General features: G+C 48.1%; 2 protein-coding genes across 2 annotated transcripts in view; both read right to left on the reverse strand.

Moving 5' to 3' along the window:
- The window catches only part of LOC107117793 (leukocyte elastase inhibitor-like), a 19259-nt gene extending 7454 nt beyond the window's left edge, over window positions 1-11805 (reverse strand). Inside the window, exons 1-4 of the mRNA XM_015419958.1 lie at window positions 11692-11805; window positions 9891-10075; window positions 7228-7365; window positions 6124-6241 (exon numbers count right to left, since the gene is read on the reverse strand). Of these exons, the coding sequence (XP_015275444.1) occupies window positions 6124-6241; window positions 7228-7365; window positions 9891-10058 (424 nt within the window). The 5' untranslated portion in view covers window positions 10059-10075; window positions 11692-11805. The remainder of the gene's footprint in view (window positions 1-6123; window positions 6242-7227; window positions 7366-9890; window positions 10076-11691) is intronic.
- A 2947-nt stretch (window positions 11806-14752) lies between these two features.
- LOC107117794 (serpin B6-like) overlaps window positions 14753-19242 on the reverse strand; it is a 25214-nt gene continuing 20724 nt past the window's right edge. Inside the window, exons 6-7 of the mRNA XM_015419960.1 lie at window positions 17055-17222; window positions 14753-16086 (exon numbers count right to left, since the gene is read on the reverse strand). Coding sequence (XP_015275446.1) covers window positions 15682-16086; window positions 17055-17222 — 573 coding nt within the window. The 3' untranslated portion in view covers window positions 14753-15681. The remainder of the gene's footprint in view (window positions 16087-17054; window positions 17223-19242) is intronic.

The following is a 19242-nucleotide window of genomic DNA, read 5'->3' on the forward strand; positions in this document are numbered from 1 at the left end:
GGAGCCGCGGTCGCCCGGGCCGAGATTGGGGGGGCAAGGCGGGCGACAGAAGGCCGATGCCTCCGTCGCCCGGCCCTCTACAGAATCCACCCCCCAAACCTCCAGGTATTTCCCTCCTTAGAGCTGGCAACCCTACATTCCCCTCAGTGCCTGTTGGTAGGCAACTAAGCTTGGTCCTGTCACCTACTTTGGCCTTTGGGAGAAAACACATTGGGGCCAGTCCTGATAGGGTTGCCAACTCCAGATGGGAAATTTCTGGAGATTTGAGGGATGGAGCCTGAAGAGGGTGAGGTTTGAGGAGGGGTGGGACCTCAGACAGGTACACTGCCATAGACTCCACCCTCCAAACCAGTCAGTCCCACATAGGGAACCATTGCTGCCAATCTCCAGGTGAGGGCTGGAGAGCACTCAGTATTACAACTGCTCTGCAGAAGGGAGGGCAGAAGTCAGCTGAAGTCAAAGGGGCAGATAATGGTAGGTTGATGGCTAGCTGGGAAGGAGATGGGGTTGCCAACTACATGCTGACAAATTCCTGGGGATTTGAGGGGTGGAGCCTGGAGAGGGTGGGATTTGCAGAGGGGTGGGACCTCAGACAGGTAGAATGCCATAGACTCCACCCTCCAAACCAGCCATTTCATCCTGGGTAACAATTGTTGCAAATCTCCAGGTGAGGGCTACAGATTACTCACAATTACAACTGCTCTTCAGGTAGCAGAGATCAGTTCCTCTGGAGAAAACAGTGGACTCTGTCATTATACCCTGCTGAGGTCACCACAGCAAATTGACACTGTTTGCCCAAAGCCAGAGCACTGCCCCAGAGCCTCTTTCTAGATCCCGTTGTATTGCTTTCACAACGGGCTTTACTGCTAGTCAGTGATAAAACAAGTAATACAAAAAATCAAGACACAGGATTTGAGTGTGGGCTGATTGTTTAATGAAATACAGAGCTGGCTATCGCCACTCTGCAATACTTGTCCAGGGGTCATTTCGTAGAAAAAGAGGTGCAAAAGCTCATTAGCATAACTTCCCGGTTTTGCAGTCACACAGATCTTAGCGAAGCGAGAGTAAATGGCCTTTACTGGGGGTCACATCCTGTGCAATGAGCCAATAGTGATAGGTTTCCTACTGATGTAGTGAACTTCCCGCGGTTCCTATAGGTGACTAGGAAGCTCAAATACTCTGGCCACCCAATGAGAAGAGAGCACTCACTGGAGAAGACTCTGATGCTGGGAAAGATCGAAAGTCAAAGAAGACGGGGACGGCAAAGGATGAGATGGTGAGACAGTGTCATAGATGCAACGAACATGAAATTGAGCAAACTTCAGAGGACGGTGGAAGACAGGAAGGCCTGGCGGGATCTGGTCCATGGGGTCGCGAAGAGTCGGACTCGACTGTGCGACTGAACCACAAAAACAGTGAGTCAAGGACATTCTACTTAAGCGAAGAGTCCCGGTTTGTTAGATCAATCTGAAAAAGAGCGGGGGGTGGGGAAAGGTTGTAGATCCACCCACCCGAAACGGAGCAGTCCGTAAACGGTAGAGAAAAGACTAAAAATGAAACTAACCGTACGAGACTCTTTTTAAGTGTGAAAGCATCAATTTAATCCAAGACACGCTGAAATCAGATAAACTTGACTTTAAAACTAAAACCTTTTTCTTCCTATAAACAATGGCTGGGAGAGGGAGGAGAATGGCGGTGGAAAAGAAAGCAACAGGAAGTACCATACCAACGACTCCCACACAGTCACAAGAAGCGGCTGCAGACTTTTCCAATATGCTGGCTTCAGCATTGTGCCCTCTGCTGGAGCAGATGTCAACTATCAACACTGGAGTGTTCAAAAACAGCTGACACATATGGAGAAAAGGGCCAATAAGACAGACAAAAAAATCAAAACAGTTGAAACAAGAACTACAGACATTGAACAAAAGTTGGAAGAAGTAAAAAAAAAAAAAAGAAATACGGATAAAAGCCAAGTACTCCAACTACAATTGGAAAAATCAATGCATGTTTTATGCTTTCAAAAAGTTCCTGAACAGAAAGGGGAAGATTTAAAGACTATTTTAAGCGAAGCGATAGCGGCAACTTCAGATCTCAAACAAGAAGACCTCCAAAATGACATGGACTTGGCTTATCGCACTTACCCTGACTTTATAAGAAAAAATAAACTACCTGGCGAAACACACGTGGAATTCTCTAAGAGAACGATGAGAGAACATTTTTGAAAGCTACAGCGGGGAAAACATTAAAAGTCAAGGAGGAAGATATTGCAATTTTAAAAGACATTCCATTTGAGATACGGAAACAAAGACGGCAATATAAAGATTTAACTCTTTTCCTCCAAAAATAAATCAATTGCCTACAGATGGAACTTCCCTGAAGGACTTGTGTTCAACTGTGATGATAAGAAAATCAAAATTGACTCTGTCCAAAAGGCTAAAAGCTTCTTAAAACAACAATTAAGCGTAGACAAAGATGAGAAAACAAGCTCCGACGAAGGAGAAGAACCCAGCGAGAAAGAAGCGGATAACATCTCAAGTTACTCAAGTGACTCTTTTTGGTTAAAAAAAAGTTACTCAAGTGACTCTAGCAGTACAACTGAAACTTCAGAATCTGAGAACGGAGAAACAGCGCCTAAGACTTTTAAAGCAAAGAAGAAGAAGCCTAAGAAATAACGGCGATTTGGATTATAATTTGTTTGACTAGAGCGTATCCATTTTACTAAATAGATGTTTGAATCCTCTGTTGGTTTTTATCGAGATTGTAACCATACGTTTCAATCTTGTCATATTTTAGTAGTAGTATAGTCCCCTGTTCCCAGTCATATTCTGTGCAGGATGTGAACTGCTCCACTCAGTAGGGGGGGAAATTAGAGGGAACATTGCCTTCTACAATCATTTTGTAGAAGTCCACTGGGAAGCTAGACTTAACAGTGGCTTAAGTTCGGCTTCCTCTAGAAGAACTGTAGGGTATTGGCACATCAGCCCACTCCCATTCTGTGAACCTGTACTTAATTTCGCCATTTATAGCAGTTTGCTCTGGAGCCATCCTTCCTGAGCTAATACAAAAATGTATGAGCTGGAGGCTAAAAACTGTGAGCTAGCTCACACTAACTCAGCTTAAAGGGAACATTCACCCTTCACTACCCAAAGGAGTCTCAGAGTGGCTTACAATCTCCTTTCCCTTCCTCCCCCTCAAAACGGACACCCTATGAGGTAGGTGGGGCTGAGAGAGCTCTTTCGAGAACTGCTTGTGAGAGAACAGCTCTGAAAGGACTTGTGACTGACCGAAGGTCACACCAGCAGCTGCATGTGGAGGAGTGGGGAATCAAGCCCGATTCTCCCAAATTTGAGTCCAAGCTCCTAACCACTACACCAAAATGGCTCTCAAAGAGGGGTCGCAGAGGGTGGTAGGTACTCTGGGTGAATGGAAAGGGGCATCACAGTTGTTTTCATGATGTACACAATATTTAATAATGTAATGTATTCTATATGTATTGGTTTTTTCCCGCCACTGCATCCCGAGTTGCCAGGCAAGAGGCAGAAATATTTTAAATAAATAACTATTAAGTTTCTTGGCTGACTATTCACACTCCCTAATGCCCATTAGGTTTTCCACGTTGTCAATGATGACAAAAAGAGGGCGAGATGTGTGCTTGCAATTCGCACCCTATAAGGTGCCTGCTTTTCCCAACACATCCCTGATCCAACGTGGAGGTAGCATCCATCCACAGATTCAAGTGCGGGATCCAGAATGCTGCACACTGACTGGATCTGGGAGTAAAACTGATGTGAACCCCATTCACTGTGTGGACAGAGATACCAACTCAGATCCAGTTCGGAAAGCGCCAGGGGTCCTTTCGTAGAAAAAGAGCTAGGGGAACTCATTAGCATAACTCATTAGCATATGCCACACCCCCTGACATCCCAGGAAGTGTGTCATAAGGCCACACCCCCTGACATCACTGGAAGTGTGTCATACGTCCACACCCCCTGACATCACCGGAAGTGTGTCATAAGGCCACACCCCCTGACATCACTGGAAGTGTGTCATAAGGCCACACACACCACCCCCAACGGTCCCGGCCGCCGCCGCCGGCTTTGCAGCTCCACTGCCGAGCCCCATGAGGGGCCCGGCGGTGGACCTGCAAGGCCGGCGGGAGTTCAAGGAAGCCCCGCGAAGGCCCTCCCTGGCCCCAGGCAGGCAGGGGTGGGGAGAGGCAGGGAGGAAGCAACTTACCCTCCCTCTCCTCCTGCCTCCTCCTGGCTGAATGAGGGCCGGAAGCGGGGCGGCCGGAAGCGGGGGGCGGGGCTTCGTCATGTGCCCTGCCCCCCGTACCTCACCTGGGGGAACTGCGATCCCCCGCCATCCCCCCCGAAATGACCTCTGGAAAGCACACTGCCTCAAGCTGCATAGATATTGTTGTGCAAAACCGTACCTAGATTGGGGACTGAAGGGGGAAAAGGTGAAACGTTGAATGAGCCACTGTGTAGCCATGTTGGTGAAGGCCAATTAAAGAACTGAAAAGGGCATTTGACCTAGTGCTGACCCAACAATGTTATTTGTGTTAGGGAAGGGGGCTTGTGGCTCAGTGGAAGAGCCTCTGCTTGGCATGCAGAAGGTTCCAGGTTCGAACCCGAGCATCCCTAGTTAAAAGGACCAGGCACGGCAGTAGGTGATGTGAAAGACCTCTGCCTCAGACCCTGGAGAGCCGCTGCCAGTCTGAGTAGACAATACTGACTTTGATGGACTCAAGGGTCTGATTCAGGATAAGGCAGCTTCATGTGCCTTTAGCTGAAGCCTGCGAGTCTGCATTCCTCGCTTTATATGGGTAAACTAGCCCTTAACCTACACCCTGGTTTTTAAACATAGCAGTCAGCAATTTTTCTTATGCTAGTGGAGCAAGACAGATAAGGTCGTGGTATTCTGATAAGTATGTTGAGAAGGAAGTATAGATAGCTCAATTATTGCCTACTTTTTGGTGCAATATTGAATAGGCATGCATGGATTGGCTATATGTTATTGCATTTGTTGTTGTTGTTGTTCAGTCGCACAGTCGAGTCCGACTCTTTGCAACCCCATGGACCAGATCCCGCCAGGCCTTCCTGTCTTCCACCATCCTCTGAAGTTTGCTCAATTTCATGTTCGTCGCATCTATGACACTGTCTAACCATCTCATCCTTTGCCGTCCCCGTCTTCTTTGACCTTCAGTCTTTCCCAGCATCAGGGTCTTCTCCAGTGAGTGCTCCCTTCTCATTGGGTGGCCAAAGTATTTGAGCTTCATTTTCATTATCTGGCCTTCCAGGGAACAGTCGGGGTTGATTTCTTTTAGGATTGACTGATTTGATCTCCTTGCAGTCCAAGGGACTCTCAAAAGTCTTCTCCAGCACCATAGTTCAAAAGAATCTATTCTTTGGCGCTCGGCCTTCCTTATAGTCCAACTCTTGCAACCATACATGACTACTGGGAATACCATTGCTCATTACAATGCTGTAAAATTTACTCTAAGTACCAAACAGTGTAAAGGGGTTAGTGTCTTCTTGACCTTTTTTAGGGATAGATACTTCACTTGATCATGATCAAGTAATAATGAACTTGCTTCTACTGGTTAGTTGTTCACTAACTTGGACTCCTTCAACTGAACCCAGTAAAAGTTTTATTTTCCCCCATCAGGACACACAAGTCAATCTCCTTATCTGATTATTTTTGATAATTTGTCATCCATTAATTAATGCATTAGTAACAGTAACATGAGCTTTCCAGTATGATCCCTATGATCTTTCTAACTTCTCAGGAACCAAGTGGGAAGAACGGGTGTGGAATATAACCTTGAGAAGTCCCTTACTGGATCGGGTCCATCTCAGTTCAGAAGTGTGCTTTTAACAATAGCGATCCAAAGTCAGGTGCTTTATTTGACTAGATTAGATTCAGTTATTTGTAACCAACCTACCACTAATCGTCTGCAACACACTTGAATAAAATAACACGCTTACTGGAAAAAGAATATCAATTGGTTCAGTCTTGTATTGCTGTGGAAATGGCACATTATTCTAACAAGGAACAAACTAACCTGTATATCCCACAGAAAGACAAAATGTTAGGACATAACGTCTCTGATCCTCTCACCTCCAGTCTGCTCTTCGACCCACTGGTTAATCTCCTTTCGGACTTCAGAAGGAGCATTTTGAAAATCCACTGCAGACAACTCAGCGCCATAATTTTTCTGAGTGCTGGTCAAAAAGTCCTGGAGAAATCATGTAGGAAATGTTTCAATATACCGTGTAAGTGTAACAGTCGCCCTCTCATCTACAAACATACGGACTAGAGCCAGTTAATCACATCTCTGGATGCCAGCAGGAATTGCATTTCTTTGCATAAATCCTCAATCGATTACCAAAATAACTATAATTGCAGGGAAGTTCTCATCAGGGATAACAGCAGTGAAACATCAGTAGGAAACCCAGGGGTCATTTTCTGCAGGAGCGCACAGGAGCAGAGCTCCGGCAGTAAAGAGCCCAGGGGGCGGGCACATGCAACAAGCCCCACCCCCTGTTCCCAGCAGCCCTCAGTCAGAGCAAGAAGCAGCCAGGTAAGCTGCAGAGCCCACCCCCCCCAGCCCCCTGGTCCAAAACCGTCCAGTGGCACCTTTAAGATTAAGTTTTATTCAGGCACAAGCTCTCCCTCCTCTGCGAGGACAGATCTGCACATCCCCCCCCCCAATAGCTAGCAATCCAAAACAGTCCAGTGGAGCCTGAGCGGTGGGTGTTGCCTTCTGACACACTTCCGGTGATGTCAGGGGGTGTGGCATATGCAAATAAGTTATGCTAATGAGCTCCTGCACCTCTTTTTCTATGAAATGACCCCTGAGGAAACCTATCACTATTGGCTCATTGCACAGGATGTGACCCTCAGTAAAGGCCATTTCCTCTCGCTTCGCTAAGATCTGTGTGACTGCAAAACCTCTGGGCATTATCGGATTGGCAACTGGCACCAAAATCCCAACATCCTACAAGACGCTGCATTCTTGACAATGTGCGCCACCTGGTTTTTTTCTTTGCTCAAACAACAGAACTTTGTTTGGGATCCAACACCTTTCAGTTCCGGCTGACTAAAGATTCTCACTGCAATGCAAAGAACTATCTCAGGCTGCAGGATGCAGGCCAATCAAAAGCAACCCCCAGTGGCCCCATAAGTTTTCAAAGTTCTTTTATGTCCCGAACATCAACTTACTTGCAAAAAGTTGTAGGTCTTCTCACCGTAGAGCCGATTAGCAACCTTCACTATATAGGGGGCGTCACTCCGGTTAAACTGGGCATTGAGCTTTTGGAACCTTGAGTGAAGGTCCTCGATATCATCAAAATGAAATGTCTGCCAGAGGAAGGGGAATAATTTGCATCATTATCACCTGGACCAATTAAATCCATCCCAATTAAGGTATCAGAGAGCTGAACAACAATTTGGGCACTTTCTGCCTGGTCTCAAGGTGTGCAGACATGCGACACAACCGATTTGCAGTTTTGGCCCACTGCCTAAATGGTTGGCTTTCATCCGCGTCTTTGCAGATACACCAAGGTAAAGACAAAGAGTACTGAAAAATTCCATGTGTCTTCTAGAATGGCACAAGACATTTTCTTACTCATAGTCTCATTTTTAGGAATCAGGAAGAGAATATATCAAAAGAAGGATATTGTTACTTCCACCAGTTTGGGGGATGGAGTAAACTATATGCCCAAACGTCCAAAATGTGCAAGATATATTCTTTACTAAACTGCTGTCTAAGAAGAAGGTTTTTCCCTAGCTGATATGACTGTGAAGTGCATGGCATTTAATTTTAGACTTTGATATGATTCAGTACTGTTTTATTAAAATACTTTACAGAGCAATCCTAAGCAGGTCTACTCAGTAGAGTTTATTCCAGTGTTCTTAAGACTGAATCACACTGTTCATAAATTAAATAGCTAAACACCAGGTAATTGGTTCCACATTGACTTACAACCCTCACAGAAACAGCCCGTATGACCCCCATGAACACAGAAATGGCCTGTAAGCATCACCCCAATGCATACATTTTAGTTCCTATTTTCATTCCTCTACCTGTTGGGGATAGTGTCAGGAAATACCACATGGAAAAAGCCAGCCATGTGAACCTGTGCCAGAGTAAGCAATGTCTGGTGAGAAGAGAAGAAGCCCCTGGAGGGGTGAAGGGGGGGAAAGGTGAAATGTGAGTGAGCCATTGGGCAGCCATGTCTGTGAAGGCCAAACAGAGAATTAAGGGGAATGTTCGACCTCCTGATGATCTAGTAATGCTATCTGTGCTTTTAGCTGAGTCTCCGGAATTCTGCATTCCTTGCATCATAGGGAAACTGACTTTTAACTCATACCCTGTTTTGTTAAATATTGCAGTCTTGCACACGTAGAATGAGATAGATAAGGTAGTAGCAATCAATGCTCCCTCTAAGCTGTGGAGTCTTGTGAGCAACAATTCTATTTTGTGAGCTACTGGCATTCAAGTTGTGAGCGAGCAATTTGGCTGCTGCATAAATTAGTTTGCTCTGGAGCCATCCTTCCTGAGCTAAGATAAAATGTGCGAGCCGGAGGCTAAAAAACTGTGAGCTAGCTCATAGTAACTCAGCTTAGAGGGAACACTGGTAGTAATGTTAAAAGTATGTTAAGATTGCTTTTCTACTGGTTTGGTCTGGTGCAGTATTGAGTAGGCATGGCATTGATTGGCTATATGTGACTGCATTCTTTTGAGGTAAACTTTGGTATAAGGACCCAAGAAGAACAATGTCACAATGTTAGCATCTCGAACTTTCAAAGGGACAGATACAGTCCTTGAACATGAACAGTTAATAAAGAACTTGCTTCTACGGATTAGTTGCTTGTTCATTTGGACCTATTTGACTGAACTATATGCCCAAAAAATTTGTTTTCCCTGCTAGTGGGCAAGCAAGAGGAACACCAGTTAGACAGGCTAGTGAGCGCCTTCCTTCCTGATAAGTACCATTCCTTGTCTGTCTTCAGATTGCTACTCTTAGGGCAATAACCTACTTTTTCTCGGGAGTTCCACACACTAAATCGGTCTCTGTCTCTCAGCGAGTGATGTAGCTAGAAACCTGTCTCTACTCTTTACTACCAAGCATGCTAACTTCCTGAATAAAGCCTTATCTACACTTCGATCAGTTTCTGTACATCTCTTGCGACAAACTCTCTGGCAACAACTTGGTCTAGTTATTTTTTTATGAACCAACCAAGAGACAAAGAGGATAGAAGAAGACTCACTCCTCTGTTATCCTCTTTTGTTTCTTGGTCACTATAGTACCTGAGTGAATCACTGTATTTTATCTGAGTCACTATATTATCTGGTGTATTGCCATTTTTGATGCAAGAACAAACAAGGCACTCCCACCAAGGCCAGGACCAGAACAGTGGCATTATGAGTACCTTCTGGCGACAGATGATTTCTGTACAAAGTCTAAGCCTCTTGAAGGAGGAGTTGCTCTGATACCCTTTGTCTGTTAACACTAAGTTGATAATACAAAAAGCGACTCCCATGAAAAGCCAGATTCATAGCTAAATCCAAATAAAAGCTTCTCTTGTTGGTGTGACAGTTTACATTTAAAGCATCACAGGCGACAGAGGATTTTATTTAGGGCTAACCGCAGGTAAAAGGTAAAGCCAGTCGAATCTGACTCTAGGGTTGCGGTCCTCATCTCCGTTTCAAAGCCGAAGAGTCAGCGCTGTCCAATGACGTTTCCGTGGTCACGTGGCCGGCATGACTAAACACCAAGGCGCACGGAACGCAGGTGCTATGTAGCAAAATAGCCAGATACCAGCAGAAGAAGCCACCACCAAAAATAAGGGGGCGGGGAGGAAAGGGAAGGGTTGCTAACCTTTGCTAGTTCCTTTGCTGTGTTCTCCCTGGCCCCCAAGAAGACCATGGCGATGGCAGTGGAGATACTGAGAGGGGAATAAAAGATGTTGCCTGTCGGGTCGGCTTCCCTGAACTTTTGGAAGAGATCCAGGGCGAAATGAGCGTTTGCACTCGCCAGCTGCTCCATGCTGCAAACCTGGCAAGCTGGGAAACAAATGAGACCTTGCCGTTAGGTGCACTCAGACGGATTGCATTTGCTGGCAAAGCTGCCGAGAAGCCGGACACTCGCTTTCTGCAGAACATGGCGATCCCTGTGCGCACCTTACATCCGCATCTAGTGAAGACACACATAGGAGCAGAGGAGGATCACATTTGCTGGCCTGGGTTCCCCCCAGAGTATCCCGGCCGCACACACCTGCAGCTGTTCTCAACTAGGGTTGCCAGTCTCCAGGTGGGGCCTGGGGATCTCCCACTTTTACCACTGATCTCCAGCTGACAGAGATCAGCTCCCCTGGAGAAAATGGCTGCTTTGAAGGGTGGGCTCTATGGCATGGTACTATGCTGAGGACCCTCCCCTCCCCAAACCCCACCCTCTCCTGGCTCTATCCCCAAAGTCTCCAGGTATTTTCCAACCCAGACCTGGCAACCAATGCTCCCTCTAAGCTGTGGAGTCTCATGAGCAAAAATTCTACTCTGTGAGCTCCTGGCATGAAATTTGTGAGCGAGCGATTGGGCTGCTGCATAAATTAGTTTCCTCTGGAGCCATCCTTCCTGAGCTGAGACAAAAATGTGTGAGCCAGCCAGAGGCTAAAAAACTGTGAGCCAGCTCACACTAACTCAGCTTAGAGGGAACACTGGACTCCCGGTCAATGTTCCCTCTAAGCTGTGGAGTCTCATGAGCAAAAATTCTACTCTGTGAGCTCCTGGCATGACATTTGTGAGCGAGCGATTGGGCTGCTGCATAAATTAGTTTCCTCTGGAGCCATCCTTCCTGAGCTGAGACAAAAACGTGTGAGCCAGCCAGAGGCTAAAAAACTGTGAGCCAGCTCACACTAACTCAGCTTAGAGGGAACACTGGACTCCCGGTCAATGTTCCCTCTAAGCTGTGGAGTCTCGTGAGCAAAAATTCTACTCTGTGAGCTCCTGGCATGACATTTGTGAGCGAGTGATTGGGCTGCTGCATCAATTAGTTTCCTCTGGAGCCATCCTTCCTGAGCTGAGACAAAAACGTGTGAGCCAGCCAGAGGCTAAAAAACTGTGAGCCAGCTCACACTAACTCAGCTTAGAGGGAACACTGGACTCCCGGTCAATGTTCCCTCTAAGCTGTGGAGTCTTGTGAGCAAAAATTCTACTCTGTGAGCTCCTGGCATGAAATTTGTGAGCGAGAGGGTTGGCCGCTGCATAAATTTGTTTGCTCTGGAGTCCTCCTTCCTAAGCGGAGACAAAAAACCTGTGAGCTGGAGGTTGAAAAACTGTGAGCCGGCTCACACTGACTCAGCTTAGAGGGGACACTGCTGGCCACCCTATTCTCCACCCAGTCCTCGCAGAGAGACCCCCAGACGCTCCTTTACGGTTTCTCTTCCCCCCCACAGCAAAGGAGAGGTCCCCCCCCGCAGTCATCCAGGCCCAAGCCCTGGCGGGGATCGCCCCGATCTGGCCACACCTCGGAAGCTGAGCAGGGCCGGCCCTGGCGCAGCATTTGGAGGGGAGACCGACCTGCAAGGAAACCCAGGGTCGCCGCCGCCCCCTCCCACCCGCCCGCAGCGGCAGGAGCGGCGCATGAGCAAAGGGCTCCCCCGGGAAGAGAGCCTGTCCCTTACTTCGCGAGAGGCGGCGTCGGCGGCGGCGTCTCCAGGTCGCAGCGGGACTCTCCTGCAAACAACGGGAGCGGAGACGGGGGCGGCGCGGCGTGGGCGGCCCAGGAAGCGCTCTCCGCGCAGCAGACCACGCCTCGGGAGCCTTGGACGGAGGGAGGGAGAGGAAGCCGCCGCTCGGAGGAGGAGGGCAGCGGGTTGGTCTGGAGGGAGGGGGGGCTGCGTCGGACGGGAAGCCCGTCGGGCTTTTTGCTCGTTTCACTGGCGGAGGAGGAGGAGAAGGAGGCGGCGGAGGCGGCGGCCCCGGGTGGTGCCTCTTTTGGTTTTCAGACGCCTTCCCCACTTTAGGGAGAAGGCTGCGAAGGCGCAGCCATTTCCTCCTATATATAGTACCATCATCCACCACTTTCCCCTATGATATGCTTGTAAAATAAACGAAGGTAAAGGTAAAGGTCTCCCTTGCTCGAAAGCCAGTCGAATCCGACTCTAGGGCAGCGGTGCTCATCTCCGTTTCCAAGCCGAAGAGCCAGCGCTGTCCGAAGACGTTTCCGCGGTCATGTGGCTGGCATGACTAAACACCAAGGCGCACGGAACGCTGTTACCTTCCCACCGAAGTGGTACCGATTTATCTACTTGCAATTTCTTGCTTTTGAACTGCTAGGTTGGCAGGAGCTGGAGGTAGAGACGGGAGCTCACTCCGTCATGCGGCACCCGGGTCTCGAACTGCCGAACTACCGACCTTCCACAGCCTGCAGTTCAGCGTCTTAACCACTTGAGCCACCGCAGCTCCTTTCCCCTATTAGACGCTTGTAAAATAAACGAGACATGCACTCAACTATGCAAGGGAAACTGAACTCAGTAACACTGTAAGCGAGTGTGTGGAATACTGCCGTGAAAGAATCAAGAGACTATCTTGTGGGATACACGAGAAACTGCAAGTAAAAACACTTGTGAACGTAGCTGGCAACTGCAGAGTTCAGGGACTGTTATGCCTGCATTTGATGACAAGTCACAACGTGGTGGAAGGGCTTTCCATATATAGAGGGTAATGGCACAGCCCGCCTGCATGCAAACCAAGCACCCTGCCCAGTGTCGCAGCTTCCTCCGTCTGAGGGTTGTGCTGATGAGAGGCGCCGGCGGGGGATCAGCTGTTTTGCTCGGTTCTCCCCCCGTCGCGAAGCACAGGCGGCTCAGTGGGTTGCACCGCCCCGTCCGCAAGGCTGATTCCCCCCCCCCCCCCCCCGGCCCCCGGGCGCCGACTTTCTCTCCAAAGAACAGGCGCGCCCTCGGGAATAGGAAAGGAAAAGGTAAACAGGTTCCCTTGCGCGGAAGCCAGGTCGAGTCCGGCTCTAAGGTGGCGGTGCTCAGCTCTGTTTCCAAGCCGGAGAGAAGTGTGTTTTGCAGGGGGGAAAAGAGCAGCGTTTCCTAATAGCGGACTGCGTTAAATTTCAGTGCCCGTTACAGTCCTGTGGATTTGGAGACCTATCTCATCATCCGTTTTCTCTTTCGTCTGTCTCTCGTTATCGGTCTTTTGCGAAGGATTTGGAGAACACAGCTTGGGTCTGTTTTCAGAAGCTGGGCTTCTATCATGTTGGTATTTAATATGTGACTTACAGGTACCCCTATCTTCAAGCACACCTTTGTGTCTGCCTGCCCTGCCTTTTTACACAGGGCCAAAGCTAGATATTGTGGCATCAGGCTTGTGACTTCTCCCTCCTTGCTAAAAAGGTAAAGGTTTCCTTGCTGGAAAGCCAGTCGAATCTGACTCTAGGGTTGTGGTGCTCATCTCCGTTTCCAGGCCGAGGAGCCAGCGCTGTCCGAAGACGTTTCTGTGGTCCTGTGGCCGGCATGACTCAACACCAAGGCGCACGGAACGCTGTTACCTTCCCACCGAAGTGGTACCTATTTATCTACTTGCAATTTCTTGCTTTCGAACTGCTAGGTTGGCAGGAGCTGGAACTAGAGACGGGAGCTCACTCCATCATGCGGCACAGTTGGGTCTCGAACTGCTGAACTACCGACCTTCCACAGCCTGCAGTTCAGCGTCTTAACCCCTTGAGCCACCGCAGCTCCTTTCCTGACAAAGACAAAGACCCGGATTGCAGGCCGGTGTATATAACCCAGGAAACAACCACACACCCCACACCCGTGATTGGCTATTTACAGTATCCGAGAGATCCATAGGCTCTCGGTCGGGATCCGAGCCCTCCTATTGGTGTGGGCTAGGATCCACTTGACCTTTCGTTCTCATTCCCAAAGCTCTGCTACTTCACCAGACCGCCTGGCGACCAGGAGACCAGGTCACCTCCGTGGTCGGGGATGAATACATTACAAGTTCTGTTATTCTTCCTGCGCTTAAGGGACCCTGAAATAAATCGCCTTCTGGGTACCATGACTGTGAAGTGTGAACCTTTCAGGTTATTAAAACAGTGTAACAGGGAAGGTATCTAAGGAAGCATCTGTTTTAAAAGAATAGCTGTTTTTATCCAATGTATATGTTTCCTACATTAATAATTCCTAAGCAGGAAAACTTGTTGAGCCTTCAGCAAAAGGTTATAGGGGCCCTCCTTTTCTCAAACCCCACTCACCCTGGGCTCCACCCCCACCCCAAATCTCGAAATATTTCCTAACCTGGAGTTGGTAACCCTATTTCATTCCCGCCCAACAACAGATAGTTGAAGCATGTGTGTGTAGCAGTTCAGATACCGGTTCAGAATGAAATGTATCTTGGTCATAGAGTTGCCAACCTCTAGGTGGGACCTGGAGATCTCCTGCTATTACCATTGATCTCCAGATGACCAAGATCAGCTCCCCTGGAGAAAATGGCTGCTTTGGAAGGTGGACTCTGTGGCATTGTATCCTGCGGAGGTCCCTCCCCAAACCTCACCCTCTTCAGACTCCACCTTCAGAATCTCCAGATATTTCCCAACCCAGAGCTGGGAACCCTAACTGGTCAGCTCCAGTAACTGACGGAATTCTCATGTGCCACACCCACAGGAAGGATTTTTTTCTCGGAACTCACACTGAGAAGAGTGTTGTCAGTAACCAACCAAACATGGAAATGGTGATGATTTTTATTTGTGAACATGTCTGCTGCCTGGGAAGTCCAAGAAACTTCAGTGATATTATGAAAGAAAACAGAAGGATTCAGGCGAAGTGTTAACATTTATATTACGCATCACAACCAATTAACAGGTTCAACAAACGACACATCCCTTGCCTGTGACTGTGTATATAAGCTGCTTAGTTTCATATCTTGTGAAAGGAGCAACTCCACCAGAGTCCGAACTTCAGAATACAATTCACAGGGACAAGTACAACGTTGTCTGCACGTACAGAAAATGTATCATTCTTTCTAGAAGGACCGTTCAGGCGCTTGATTTTTACATCTGTCATTTGTTTAGAAAATTCTGGTACTGCACTCAAATACGTTGCAAGCGGCATGTGCAGCATTAAACACTCAAAGCTGATGATAAACAAATATTCACGGTGTTTAAGACCCTTTGGTAAAACTCGTTTTACAGCATTTTTTTGTTATGTACGAAGCATCCTGGAAAAAGGAAGATCAAGAATGGACATTGAGCATCCTGGAAAAAAGGAAGACCACAAAATTCAGTGGGTGACAGGTCACCTAGGAAGCAAGCCCTCTGCTTTTCTTAGCAAAACACATGCACCCCCCAAAGGAGAGATGAGTGCAATTAATAAGGTCTGCTACTTCATTAGCAGCATCACTTAAGGTGGTGAGAGTCTCCTAATTACATAAGGCACATAAGAACACAGGGTCATCTTAATATGAATTGTGAGCAGGCCATTTTTGCTCCAATGGAGGGGTTTTCTTTATATCAAGCCAACTATTAACGGAGCTCTACAAAACTTGCTGCAGGCAGCAGAAAGGAGGCCCAGTATAAGAGACACCATTTATAAGGATATTGATGAGAGGTCAGAAACCCTCTCTGAACTACAGTGGGACTGTGTACAGACAGACCACAAGGCACTTTAGGGAGAAGAAAACCTCCCATAGAACAGAATGGTCCCTGTTTTGTTGTGCTGGATAAAAAAGAGGAAGGGGTGGTCAGCCGTGAATCGTGGCACGATCATCGCACACCGCAACATCATCACGGCGGCGGTGGCCGCGGCTGCCTCCGTTCCCTCTTCGTTGACCTCGATGAAGGACTTGTGGACAACCTGTGAGAGGACCAAGTCGTTGCTGGATGACATCCCGCGGAAGTTCGCCTTGCCCACGTCGAAGGCTTCTGGCATGCCCATGCAGCTCAGAACCGGCTTCAGGTCGTATTTTTCTTCTAGTTTAAACTTGGGCAAAGACAACTCGACTTCCGTCAGGTCCATCATCTCCGGGTTCAGCCAGTCCCTGAGTTTCTCGTAGGTCATTTCTCTCTCCAGCTACGGGAGACGGAGAAGGTCAGAAGCACTGAAGGCAGACGGCAATTCTAGCTGTATTGTATAAATCTAATACCTGAAGGGCCACTTGCTCCCATGCCCTCCGTGTTGCCAGGTAACCTTCTTCAGATACCTCACGAAAGCTCCTGCCCTGCCACCAATCTTGCTAGTCTTCAAGGTGCTCCTGGACTCTTGCTCTTTTCTACTGCTACAGACAGACTAACATGGCTACCCAACTCGTACAAGATTTGGTGGCGATATAATATAGCCAAACACAGGCCTATCACTAGAACTTCTTTTGTCTGAACATACCAATGTTGCAACCAGGGCTATTTTTGGGCAGGAACGCACAGGAACAGAGTTCCGGCTGGCTCCCAAGTTGGCCACGCCCAGCAGGAACTCTTTAGCATAATAGGCCACACCCAACAGCAGAAACTCATTAGGAGTGGCTACATTAGGGGTGTGTGGCCTAACATGCAAAGGAGTTCCTGCTACAAAAAAAGACCCTGGGTTTTGACAATAAACAAGGTAAACAGAATAAGAAGCAAAAGGTGGGTGTGGCTGGATAACCACACTTCTGGTAACATGGGGGTGCGGCTTAATGTGCTAATGAGCTTTGCTGTCAGGGGTGCGGCCCAATATGCTAATGAGTTCCTGCTGTTGGGTGTGGCCTATTATGCTAATGAGTTCCTACTGGGCTTTTTCTACAAAAAGAGCCCTGGTTGCAACTATTTGAAGGGGAGGAGAAGATGGGTAAAGAAGACCATATCCCCCCCCCCAAGCTCTTGTTATTTTCTGCCTCTTTCTAAAGCCAGGCTGGTAGACCCAAATATGATTTACAAAAACAGAAATTGCTCTATTGCCCTGGGTGGGTGGATGTGTTGCAGCAGTGTCTGATTCACCATACGACAATAGTCTACCAGAGACTCTTTCTGAGGAGTAAGAATGCCAGTTTAGTAGCAATACCTCACCTTTTCCAGACCGGTGGAATTGTCTTGGATTTCGTCGGGAAGCAGAATGATCATGCTCAGCTCATTTTCGACATAAGGGACCTCAAGGACCTTGGTTTGGTAATCCGGCAGGTAGGTCAGGTTGAATTTTGCTTTCTTGTACATCATTTGCACAGGCCTGCTTTCATTCTAAAAGGAGGAAGGGGGGGTAGAAGAAATGTTAACGATAAGCCAAGCAGGAGCTGGATCGCTCAGAACAACTCTGGAAGAAGCAAGAAATGAGCCTCGCATTGTGCTGCATGCATTACAGCTGCACATGCGTGCTTGTGTTACAAAGTGAGCGCCACGGCTGCACATCCCACTATAATCCCACTTGTCTTCCAAAAAAACCTGACTTCCCGAGGGGCTCATAGGAATCCAAGTTTAATGCAAACGGAAAAATTCAGTGGCAGGTGTCCTCAAGAGAAGAATTCGGAGCCGAGTGGGATTCAGGGCTGGCTAAAGGACACCTGGCCGTTCCCCCACTGCCCCTCTGATGGGCTCTTACCCCCTGGATCTTATGAATGTCCAACAGATAAAAGATGGGGGACCTCCTGTGATTTAACTACCTCCCTACGGCCTCCCAATCCACACGGCTTCTTGTCTCTGTTGGGTCTCCTTGACATCGCCTGTGGTCAGGTCTTTTTCTTTCTTTCTTTTTAAAGTACCCATAGGTACACTTTTATTAATTTTTCTTTTATAATCTACAACAAACAAATCTACACACTACAAACTGGCACTCTACTACACATAACATATATACCAAGAGTACAGTTACATTATATGCTTATATCCAATTACTTAATTAATAAAAACGCTCTATCAGACACTTTCCATTCTTCTGTCTTCCGTGTTCTCAAGTCCACTGTGCTATAATTGCCTAATCTTCTATTATATTTACATTATACCAATCATAAAACTTTTTCCATGTTTTTTGAAATGTCCACTCTTTGCTTAGTCTCATTTCTAAAGTCAGTTTATCATTTTCTGCTGTTTCAAAAAGTTTATTCACAAACTCCTGTTTCGTTGGTATCACCATAGTTTTCCAATATTTGGCATATAAGATTCTTGCAGCTGTCGTCATATAAACAGTCCAATACCTATTCTCTTTTTCATAATCATTTGGAAATATATTAAGCAGCAAGACCTTGTCAGGTCTTTTTCTTTACCATCAAATCACAGCTGACCTATGGCGACCCCGTAGGGTTTTCAAGGCAAGAGACATTCAGAGGTAGGCTGCCATTGCCTGCCTTTGCTTCACGACCCTGGTATTCCTTGGAGGTCTCCCCTCCAAAGACTAGCCAAAGCCAAACCCCCCCCCCCTTTAGCTTCCAAGATCTGACATGATTGGGACAACCTCGGCTATCCACAGTGGGGTGTGCAGGTCTTATGGGGATGTTAAAGGTAGAAAAGCCTGCTTCTACCACCGGAGCCAACCTAGCAGTTCGAAAGCAAAAAATTGCAAGTAGATAAATAGGGACCACTTCGGTGGGAAGGTAACAGCGTTCCGTGCGCCTCGGTGTTTAGTCATGCCGGCCACATGACCACGGAAACGTTTTCGGACAGCGCTGGCTCTTCGGCTTTGAAACTGAGATGAGCACCGCAACCCTAGAGTCGGACTCGACTGGCTTTCGAGCAAGGGAAACCTTTACCTTTAACCTTACCATCAGAGCATCCATAGTATCCAACCCACTGAACGCAGAAGGGAGCAGAACTCTTACCTGGAGTTTGCTCCAGGCCTCTGCTTGATTTTTCTTTCGTGCTCCACTTTCTTTCCTCATCTCTCCGCTTCAATTTCTATTACCTCTGGTCACTGGTGACCTATAACCTTCTCGTTACAAGTGATCGGAGTTTAGTTTACACAAGAGGGGGACCCGCGATACTCGCGGGGGGGAGAAGAGCCCCGTCTCCTCCACCCCACCACCCCTCGATCTCCCCGAGGCGGCAGCGGCGAGGCCGGTCTTCCCCCGCCCGGCTGGCCTGCCTGCTGGCGGCTCCGAGAAAGAGGAGGAGGAGGCGGCGGCGAGGCCGGTCCTCCCGCCCGCCCGCCCTGCCTGCCGGCCGACTCCGAGGAGAAGGCGGCGGCGGCGAAGCCGGTCCTTCCCCCGGCTGCCCGCCCGTCCTGCCTGCCTGTCTGCCGGCTCCGAGGAGGAGGAGGCGGCGGCGAGGC

This window comes from Gekko japonicus, unplaced genomic scaffold, assembly GCF_001447785.1.
Source record: "Gekko japonicus isolate JY-2015 unplaced genomic scaffold, Gekko_japonicus_V1.1 scaffold4184, whole genome shotgun sequence".
NCBI lineage: Eukaryota > Metazoa > Chordata > Lepidosauria > Squamata > Gekkonidae > Gekko > Gekko japonicus.